This window comes from Antechinus flavipes, chromosome 2 (assembly GCF_016432865.1).
Source record: "Antechinus flavipes isolate AdamAnt ecotype Samford, QLD, Australia chromosome 2, AdamAnt_v2, whole genome shotgun sequence".
In the NCBI taxonomy this organism is placed as follows: Eukaryota; Metazoa; Chordata; class Mammalia; order Dasyuromorphia; family Dasyuridae; genus Antechinus; species Antechinus flavipes.
In genome coordinates, this window is record NC_067399.1 from 462,621,376 (window position 1) to 462,632,570 (window position 11,195).

The 11,195-nt window shown below is 34.9% G+C and overlaps 1 protein-coding gene across 3 annotated transcripts in view; it reads left to right on the top strand.

Moving 5' to 3' along the window:
- The window catches only part of CNTRL (centriolin), an 89,397-nt gene extending 78,202 nt beyond the window's left edge, over nucleotides 1–11,195 (top strand). For all 3 annotated transcript variants that reach the window (XM_051979547.1, XM_051979544.1, XM_051979545.1), the window contains 9 exons: nucleotides 891–964; nucleotides 1,908–2,096; nucleotides 3,035–3,260; nucleotides 4,890–5,095; nucleotides 6,681–6,821; nucleotides 7,513–7,788; nucleotides 8,357–8,419; nucleotides 9,676–9,885; nucleotides 10,759–11,195. In XM_051979547.1, the coding sequence (XP_051835507.1) occupies nucleotides 891–964; nucleotides 1,908–2,096; nucleotides 3,035–3,260; nucleotides 4,890–5,095; nucleotides 6,681–6,821; nucleotides 7,513–7,788; nucleotides 8,357–8,419; nucleotides 9,676–9,885; nucleotides 10,759–10,779 (1,406 nt within the window). In that variant the 3' untranslated portion in view covers nucleotides 10,780–11,195. The remainder of the gene's footprint in view (nucleotides 1–890; nucleotides 965–1,907; nucleotides 2,097–3,034; nucleotides 3,261–4,889; nucleotides 5,096–6,680; nucleotides 6,822–7,512; nucleotides 7,789–8,356; nucleotides 8,420–9,675; nucleotides 9,886–10,758) is intronic.

Here is an 11,195-nt window from a genome sequence, read left to right on the forward strand (position 1 = left end):
AGAAAAGGTATAGAGGAAGGGAAATAATTTGAAACTGAAGATAAAACTGAATTTTTAAAAATAATAAGACAGCTACATAGCTCAGATAATTGACAATAATTGGACTACTGAATAAATGAGATTCCATGGGACATAGTAATAATAATACCTAAAATTCACTGGGATAAACTAGTGTTCTAGACATTTGGAGAAGAATGGAAGTGAAGAACAAAGAATTATTTACTCTAGTGTTTAATGGATCTAAATTTCAATCATGACAGGGACAAATTCTGGTTTGGTGTTGTTTTTATTCTGAACTTAATTAACAAATACCACATAAGATGTACACATCTATACTTAAAGTACTACCATACTTAAAGCAGAACTAAAAATGAAGATTACATGTACAGCTACAAATCTGTACCATGTTTAATTTGTTTCTCCTTCCAAATTTAACAACAAATATCTTATTTTCAAAGATGTCCTGCTTGTCTGTCTCTTGAACTTTCCTCTTTGTTGTTCTATGTGTTTTTAAATACTTCAGTGACCTCCTTTTCTTAATTTACTTGTTTTTCAATTTTGCTGATCTTTTCATTGGCCCTTCTTTTTCCCAAAACCCCTCCCCCAAAAGACAGAAAAGCAAAATCCTTATATCAAATATCCATAACCAAACAAAGCAAACCCCCATGTTGAACATGCCCCAAAATGTGTAATAGCACAGTGCCTCCAACACTTAGCACAATGTTTGGCATATAGTAGGTATTTAATTAATGTTTGGTTGATTGTATCTAAGGAAAAAAAGTTCTAAGATTATTAGACTGGGTATTTTTACTGGAATAGTGACAGTCACCTCTTCTAAAAGCCTCACTAAGCATTTACTCTTTCATAAAGTGAAAAATTCTTTGTTCCAGAAAAAAGAGAAGAATTAGACACCCTAAAAGATGAACTAACTGGTGTTCAAGATGAGTTGAAGCTGACAGAAGAGGTAATTATTAAGAGTATAATCTTGAAGGAGGGAAAGGATAGGATTTTAATCTTTGAAATCAAGCAGTTTTGGGTTTTATTTTTTTTAAGTATCAAATCTAAATCATTGAGTTAAATTAATCATTCACTACTGTTTCTCCCTCATATAATATATAGAGAAAAGATTATAACAATTTAACATTCACATTTTGAACTTTACAAAATACTTTTTATATACATTTTTACACATATGAATTCCACAACGAACTATTAGCCTAGGAGGTGAGCAAAGTAAGGGTTATTATCCTCATTTTATAGCTAAGGAAATTAAGGACAGAAAAACGAAGTAGTTTGCCTAGTTTAATTTTTGGCAGAGCCACGACTCACAATCCTGAGTTTGTGGATAAGACATAGAATATGTCATGGGGAATAACATGAAATAAGACTAGGAAACTAATTTGATTGTCCCCTACTAGGCTATAAGCTCCTTAGTAATGGGATTACATTCAGTACTTTTGTATCTGCCATTGTAGCCTAACCCAGGGTTACAGGTATAGCAAACGTTTAATATATAGTTGAATTAAAATGTGTGCCTTGATACTATTTATTGTGTGGTGATTAGAGATTGCTAAGCTTTATAGTTGTAATACTTCTAAAGTGGTTTTCTGTTTACAGAATACCCACAATCCTATAAAAAAGGGTGTAGTATAAATATTACTTTCAGTTTTATATATGGGAAAACTCAGGTTCAACAGTTCAGTAATTTGATTAAGATCATACAATTAATAAGTGTTAGAGGTGAAATTTGAACTGGCTTCAAGCCCACTACTCTCTCCATTATACCAGTGTTTGTCTTTTGAAAAATCATTTTTTTAAGTCAAAATTTAATAGGTGATTTCATAGTGAAGATATTTTGCTTTTGGCAATTGTATATAATTAGTTCTAAATTTTCTCTTCATATATAGGATCTGGAATTGACTTCACAACATCAGACTGCATTGCTGAGTGAGCAGGATGGCCTGAAAGGTGACATCAGTGAACAGAAGAAGAAGCTCCAAGAATGCCAAGAGCAAGGAGAAAAGAAGCAGTTGCAACTACAAGTACTTCAGAGTGAAATTGAAGAAAGAAGACTGAGACTTGCACAACAAGAAATGGTAAATGAGAGTTGATGGAGAACCTGTGTTTTGCCAAGTATTGGGAACTTTCTTTGCCTAGAAATTCCTTTACCAAAGCAGATCACAGTCTATCTATGACTTGGTAAATAAATCCTTGGAATTGGTGGAGACACAGGTTAATGAATCGGGAAGGCCATAGGGCCATAGAGATCAAATTTGAACTCCTCATTGTCTTTTTTTTTTTCTTCCCCCTGAGGCATTTGGGGTTAAGTGACTTGCCCAGGGCCAGGGTCACACAGCTAGGAAGTATTAAGTGCCTGAAGTCAGATTTGAACTCAGAGCCTCCCAACTTTAGGGCTGGTGCTCTATCCACTGTCCCGAACTCATCTTGATCTAGCCTCCCACTCCCTATGCCACACTGTCTCTTAAATGTACTTCAGGAAAATGTAAAAAAATTCTATCTGGACAAAGGTTGCTAATAACTGACATTCCTTACCTCTTGTTTCTAAAAGAACACCAACTAAAAAAGCATGTCTTGATGTCATAAAATCTTAGAATTATTGAATATCAAGAGGTCTATAATAGACTCAATTATATGGATATTTCATTATATAAAACTAGAAGTCTGACCTTGGCCCTGTATTGTTTGACATTTTTATTAATGACTTAGATAAAGTAATGGGTGGTATGTAGTGTACATCAAATCTTCTGGGAGTGATTACTGACTAAAACATTGAGTAACAAATTCCAGATACAAAAAGGTCTCAACAGACTAGTGTTAATGAGTTAAATTGGATAAGTCAAAACTTAATGGAAATAAATATATGATCTATTCTTAGTTTCAAAAAAACTTCACAAATAATAGGTGGAGGTTGCTTGGGTTGAACTAAAAGGCGTCTGTAGTTTCTACTAACACTTAAGTTCCCTGAACTCTTTATTACACCAGGCTCATTAATCATCTACCAATCTGTGTTTAGCATCTTTGTCAAATCCAAAAAGAAATAGAAAGTGAAGAAGAAAAATTAGAAGCCTGTAAAGCAAAGCTGAAAGATCAGCAGCAATTGCTGGACTGGGAGTTGGAGAGTCAGAAAAACAAATTGGAACAAGTGATCTCAAAGGTAACACTGGCAGAGGAGCGAATCAAGACTCTGGAAGAAGAAGAAAAATGGAGTGCAACCTTGGAGAAAACACTAAACCAGACCAGTAAGTGTTACCACATAATTCGTACAGGCCCTACACAGTGACCAATAGGGGTTAAAAGTGAGTTTTGAACACATAAATAAGGAGATCAATATCCCATTCTAAGATTTAGTGCTATGTTAATAGAGCATAAAAAAGAGCCATTTAAGAGGAAAAGATAATCTCAGGGTTTTTTCTGTGAATTGTATTTTCACAATTTTTGATTTGAGATCATAGAAAATATTTAGTCTAACCTGTTCATTTTACAAATGAGGAAACTAAGAGGTTCATTGAACACCTTTCTACCTTAATAAAGCACTTTTCCACTTTTAAGATCTTTTCTTAATTAAGAGGAAAAAATTATACATCTTTCTTTGCTGCTTCATTCTCCTTGGTTTCTTGAAGGCTATGTCAGTGGAGTTCAAACTGTTGACAGTTTCTGCACGGTTGAAAAGGCTTTTCAGATATGGATCATATATAGCTGTCATGCAAAGACCGTCTTAGCTAGAGGCGGAGAAAAAAAGAATGTCTTTATCTTATCTTTGCCAGCTACTTTATTAAAACATGGTTTTATTTCTTACTAAGAACTAAGGATTTCATGATCACTCTGGGATTTTCAGTAAATTATTAAAAATTCTAAAAATCTTTAAGAAAGCTGCTTTTGTCATATAATTCCAAGCAGGATCATCCTATCAAGTTTCTTCTGCTACAGTAAACCTCCATTAGGTCTTTGAGAATGAAATACCTTATACTGTCTGAAATATCTTCTCGGGATTTCTAGCTTGACTTTTTGTAGATTAGACATTTTAGATGTAAGATGATGAGAAAGGTGGTGCTATGCAAAGTCTGTGTAGGTCTTCAAAAAAGCCATTCGTTGGAGTAGCTAGGTGGCACAGTGAAGAGAGCTCTGGTCTTGCAATCAGAAGGATTTGGGATCAAATTTGGCCACCAGCTGTGTAACCCTGGATAGGTCACTTAATCCCGATTCTCTCTTCTCCCTACTCTCCTACATCCCCTCCCCCCCCCCAAAAAAAAGCAGTTATAAGGCATAAGCAGTAAGGGTCTTTGCACCCTTCAACCTGTTAGAGCTGTTAAAGCTTGGAAAGGCCTTTAGAACCACAAAATAATAATCATAGCTAACATTAAAAAAAAAAAATAGTACTCTGTACTATGCTCAGTGCTTTATAATGATCTCGTTTGATCCTGAAAACCACTCTGAGATAAGATATTTATCCACATTCTACAGATGAAGAAACTGAAGTTAAATGACTTGTCCAGTGACATAACTAACAAGTTGTGAGTTGGATTTGAATTCAGGTCTTCTTGACTTTGTGCCCAGTACTCTATCCACAGTGACACCTACCAGAGACTATCAAGAAGATAAAGACTGTTAGGCAGAGAAGAGCTTCAGAAATCACCTCTTCTAAAACTCATTTTAGAGAGGGAAGAGCTTGAGATCCATAGAGAGGCAGGAGCAATCCCCAAATCTTGTAGTTGGTTGGCTGCAGAACCAAATTAACCATATATAAGCACTCATGTTAGGGCTGCATGTTGCAGGGATTTGACAAGACTTGAGTTATGCAATCCTTTCCACTTGTACCAGAATCCCATGGCTGTTACTAGGTTAAACTTATTCAAAAATATTTATTCCAGGACTTCAGCTCTCAGAACGTGAAGAGCAATTAATAAAAAAAACAAGTGAACTCTTGGCTCTGCAGCAAGAAATGGATCTCTCCAAAGCTGATATGACCCACCTGCAGAACCGTTTCCGGTTTGAGAAAGAGAAAGCTGAAAAACAAATTACAGGCCTGAAGGAAGCAATCAGGACCCAGCGGACCCAAATGGAGAAAGCTCTTCTCGTATGTACATCATTGTCCTTGTTTTCTGGCTTTGGATCCCAGAGCTACACAAATCAGACGGAGGGGTATCTTTGTTAGTGTCTCTCCTCTTCCCTTTAGGGAAAAGACCATATTGAGCTCGTTGAATACTAGCCCATAGTCACTGGGCTAGCACTAACCACAGATGAGTTTCATGTATTTTCAGGGTTATTCTAAGGAACTGTAGTCGAGAATTTTGTCTTGGGTCTTAAGATTTAGTGGTGCATAGGGACTTTAGATATTTTCTGGTCCAGTCCTTAGCTCTGGAGTCAGAAAACCTAGATTAAAATCATGCCTTTGATTCAGTGTGATCTTGTGAAAGTCATTTATCCTGGCTGGGCCTCTGATTTCTTTATTTGTAAATAATGAGCAGTTAGACTAAATTATGTCTAAAGTGTCCCATGTAGCAGAGATATTAAACTTGAACAAACACTTTGCAAAATTCTGGATACAACCAGAGCAGAGCCAGGTATTTGACAAAAACAGATAAATATGACATAATGTCAGTTGGTGGTTTTCTAAGTCAATATGAAACCCACAGTTACCTCTATTTGAATTTGACACTGAGATTTAAGAGAAAGACTTTTCCAACTTTGTGTAAAATCCAAATCTTAGTCCTTTGCGTTCAGATTCATTGTACTTTCCCTTGAATCCTCATCTTCAAGACTGAGCTCAAGTGACCAACCTCTTCTTCAAAAAAGCTTCATCTGATCCTATCCTCTTCCCTCCCTTTAGTGTCAGACGTATTTGCACCCTTCACATTCTGCTTTATATGAACTTAAAGGCCCATATCCCGCTTATCTTTAAAAGGTAGATACTATAGCATTTACATTATTATACAGCATTTATATCCTAGAGTCTAATAACTTCCCCAAAGTCAACACAGTAGTTACAAAGGCAAAATTTGAACCCAGGAACTCAAACTCCAAAACCAATACTCTTGACTATATATATTCCTGTACCTAACACATTGCTTTGTCATATAGTTGATGCTTGATACATTTTTAATTGAATTGCAATCTCCCATGCTACACTGCAATAAGATGGTAAAGTTTAAGAATAATAAATGTAGCTTAAAAACAGAGGAGTTTTGATTTTATTTTCAGCCCTAAAATAGTCTTTTGTTTACATAGTATATCATTCATTATCCAGAGAGCACAGTATGGCATTCTAGGAAGAATTTCAGAACTAGAATCAGGAAAAGAATTTAACTTGTTTAAAGGAATTAATTTTTAAAGACTTTTTTTTTTGCTGCTATGATTATTTTTATATAATGTCATCCCTACTCTATTGATTATAAATCTGAAGCCTGAGTAAGAGAATATGTGGAGCCTGGAATTATATTGATTTTAGAGCTAGCTAGCTAGCTCTCTATGCTATCAAATCCTGTTTCTTTGGATAATGGTTTTTTTTTCCTTGCCACCATGGTTGAAACTTAGTTAAAAAATTTTATAGAATGAAAATAATACTTGTTGTACTACCTACCATACAGAACAGATGAAGAAAGTTCAAGAGTAAAGTGTTTATAGAAATGTTGGTTATTGTCATGATCACTTAACTCTTATAGGATCAAAAACATGAAAACAGTTGTATGCAGAAGGAAATGGCAGCAATTGAGCAAGTTGCACATGATAACCATGAACGAGCCAAATGCCTAATGAAGGAACTTGGTCAGATGCAGTATGATTATCTGGAGCTCAAAAAGCAGGTGGGAGTTATCCTCTCTCTCTTTCTCTCTCACCCATTCTGTGCTTCTTCTAAGAATTCTTCCTCACTGACATTAGCCAGATGTGAATCTTCTTAGTTTCCTTTTGTATTACAGTTTAACTATGTGCCCATTTCCTCATTAGATTGCAAGTTCCTTATAGGCAGGGGGAACGCCAGAAGAACCAGATTGGCATCCCATTGGACATACATAAATCTTTTTATCTCTTTCTTACTTTTTTTATCTGCATAATGAGATAATTTAATCATCTGCCTCAGAGGGAATGCAAAATGTACTCTGTAAATCTCAAAGCACTATAAAAAAATATAAGTTATTAGCATTACAATTCATTTTCATTCTTCTTAACACCTAGCACATTGCTGTGTACTGAATGTTTAATTTGAATACAGGATTCATAATAACTTCCATTTATAAGATTTAAAAAGTGTTTTCCTTATAGGAAACTATACTAGATAGGTAGTATTTTCATTCTCAATTTACAGATAAGGAACTTGAAACTCAAAATTGAAGTGACTTGACTAAGGTCACTGACTAGTAAATGGCAAGTTTGGGACATGAAACAAATCCATTATTTATTACATAAAGCTTAATGTAAACCAGTTCAGGGAAGCTGATTGAATCAAGGCATATCTTTCTTTCTTAAAATTATGCAATTCTTTTGATTACTGTTTAGCTAAAAAATCAAAAGGATTTAGAACAACAACATAAGGAAATTGATGCAGCAATGAAGCAACTAAAATTAGAAGTAAAAAGTGAACTCAGAACTGGTCTTAAGAATTTCAACCAGTCTCTTCCAGAGTCACTAGAAGATCTGGAAGCCATTTTTGAAAATGCAGAAACCCTCGAGAATGAGTTGGAAAGTCTGAAAGAGAACTTTCCATTTTCTACCAATGAGGAACGACAACATTCTTTTGAAGAGAAGCTAAACTTATCTAAAGTTCATATCATGGTAAGCATTTGATTCTTGTTCCATATACTTCATTTCTTTCCAGTTACTTTGTTATTAAGCTATTCTTTAAAATTCCTCTCCCTATGACCCACAACATGCCCTACCCTTTCTCACCTTATATGTATTTTTAAATCTGTACTCTTCCTCTGGCCCTCCAAAGTTTACCCTTTCTTCCCCTCTTAACTATTGAAATCTTACCTATCTTTTAAAGCCCAGCTCATATACTTCCAAGAAAACTCCCTCTTCCTCCATCCTGTTCATAATGGTCTCAGAGTATATACCCTTTGTTTTAACCTTTAGAGTATAAATCCTGCCTTATCATAATTGTGTAGCTGCTGGGACCTAGCATAGTGTTCAGCAGTTTTGATGAGGAACTAGAACTTTGATTTCATCAGCAAGAACTCCTAGTTGGGAAACAATGCAAATGAGCAATTTTTCTACAATTTATGTCACTGAAAAGACTTCAATTTTAAAAACAAAAAATCCAAGGCCTATAGGGAAGAGTAAGCAATTTATCAACAGCCAAATAGGAGTGTTCATTTATGGCTACTTTTTCCCTTTTACAAAGGAGGAGCACTGGCGTGGAGAAGCAATGAGAGAGAAACTACGTCATCGTGAAGACAGACTCAAGGTTATATTTTGTGTAAATACTGTATGAGTCACTAAAGTATAGAAGTATTAAGATCATTTCAAAGTGGAAGGTAGCTTAAGAATCCATCCATTCCCATTTTAGAGATGAGGAAACCGAGGTCCAGAGAGATTAAAGACCTTATCTCTAAGATCAGAGCAGTGAGTAAGAAGAATCAAAGGACAGTTGGGGGTGCATGGACGTCTTCCTGAGTTCAGATCTTGCCCGACATGTATTAGCTCTGTGACCCTCGGCAAATCACTTATCTGTAAATTAAGTTGGAGAAAGAAATGACAAAACTCTAGAATGTGTTTCACAACAAAACCCCAAATGGGGTCATGAAGCATCAGACATGATTAAAAAACAACTCAAGAAAGGAGTCGAGCCAAGATTTTTATCCAAGCCCCCTGACTCCAAAACTAGCACAATTTCTATCACATTCTGTCACAGGAGTATTTTAAGTTGAAGCACTAAATGTATCCATTATTGATTCTGAATTGTTAAGATACCATGTAACATTGAAAACAATATTGGATTTAGTCATGGGATCTGACTATAAGATGGCTTTGGCTCTCATCAGTTTATAGATGAAGACACTAAAATCCAAAAGATGAAATGACTTGATCAGTTAGATAGTAAGAAGCTGACTAGGGTTCTAGTTCTAATTCAGGTTACAAGATTATAGATTTAAGAGTTAAAAGAAACCTCAGACATCATCTAGTCCAGTGATTCTCAAAATGTGCACAGTCCAAAGAATCCTAGGATCTCTGAAACCTTTTCAGAGTATAAATTCAAAATCAGTTTTATTTCTAATATGACAAATATCTATAAATATAATGACAAAAATTCTTTGGACAGATCCTCCATAATTTTTACTAAAATACTGAGAACAAAAGTTTGAAACTCCTTTATTTTACACATAAGGAAATGGATTCTTCAGAGTCCAAATTAACTGTATTTTCAACATCAGTCAAGAGGTTTGGATTTAGAGCTTTGGAAGATGGTACAAAATTTTTATATTATCAAAATTAGGAATTCAGGGAGAAAAAGACCTTAGATTAGATTGAACATTTAGTTCAAACCATTCATTTTACAGTTGAAGAATCTCTTCCAGGGGCCATGATTTTAGTGTACCTTTGCTATTTAGCATTAAAAAGCAAAAAAAAAAAAAAAAAAAAAAAATTAGCATAAAATAAAAATGTTTATAGTGCATTTGACTGCTCATGTAAACATTTAAGTTGCAACAAAACAATTTCCAGGCCCAGCTTCGTTGTTCTATGTCCAAGCAAGCAGAGGCCTTAATGAAAGGCAAACAACAAACAGAAGGCACTTTACATAGTTTGAAGAGACAAGTTGATGCTTTAGATGAATTGGTTACCAGCACTACTACAGATTCTATGTTTCTGGCACCCAGCATGTCACAATTGGAAGTTTCTCTACTTGAAGATTCTCACCTCACAAGGAACCAGGTAAAAAACAATTCTTTGGAACCACTGACATCCAACTTTTCGTGATTCTCAGGTAATAAATGTGGAAATATTTCAAAAAGCCTGAGATAAATTGTCAACAGAGATGTTCTTATTTTATCCATTAATTTGTTCAAAATAGTAGTTTATATCCATGCAAATTACAGAAGGTATATATTCAATTTAAAACCAGCATATTTTGGAAATGAACTTGTTCTTTCATTTTCTAAAACATGGAAAATTATGAAAATTTTGCAAAGACCGCCCTGGATACTATGTTTTGGGAGATTGAAGGAATTAGGGCTGTCGAGGTTGAGGAAAGCTCAGAAAGGTCAAGATTTGAGAAGGGTGTCATAAAAGAATTTTAAGTCTTTTCCTTAGTCCCAATAGGCAGAACTAACAGCAGTTAGGGGTGAGGAGTTGCAGAGAGACACTCTCACCATTAAGGAGGGAGAAAAAAAAAGCCTTTAAAACTCCAAAAGAAAGGGGGAATATAAGCATTTATTTATGTGCCAGATAGACTCTTAAAATTGTAATCTTGATAAAAAATTAGGGCACTTCAAGAGGTTCTACTTTACTAGAAGTCTTCAAGGTGAAGTTTTATGGCCAATTGGGGATTTTATACTAGGAAATACATGCTTCAGGCAGATTTGTAGTAGATGTTCTTGTAGTTTCTTCTAATCTGAAATTTTGTGGGTAATCGAGATTAGTAAAATGCCACAAATTCCATTGCTACAGTCAATTCTTGATAAAGTACTCTATAAATGTGAGCTCTCGTAAAAAAATCTTTAGCTGACCATTTAAATTTTACTTAAACCATAATTTTTTTTTTGTCATTGTTCAGTTCATCCTTTCTGCTATTTTGTGTGTCTGCAGGGAAGGGCCTTGTCACAATGACTGGACCACAAGAGACTACCTGGAACATTTTGACTTCCACACCTAAGGAAATGCCTACTACCTCGCTAAGTGGCAAGTCAGAGTCCCTCTTATCTGACCTTGCTAAAAACCAACTCAGATTCAGGACATGTTTCATGCAACAATGTAAAGATTTTTGTAACTCATTTGTACATGTGGAAATATCAATGCATAGAATTCAGACTGTGTGAAGCTAATACCACAAAGTTTGGGTTTTTGTTTTTGTTTTTTTTTTATAAACAAAGCACTCCTTTGAAATATACATTGCAGGGTATAAACTGAAAAGTCTGTACTGATGTAGCAGAACACCTTGCTGAATTTAAATTCGTCTACACTTGTTAATCTTATCAAGTTTGTTTTGTGTGAAATATATTTTCATATAAAAAAGATTAAACAAA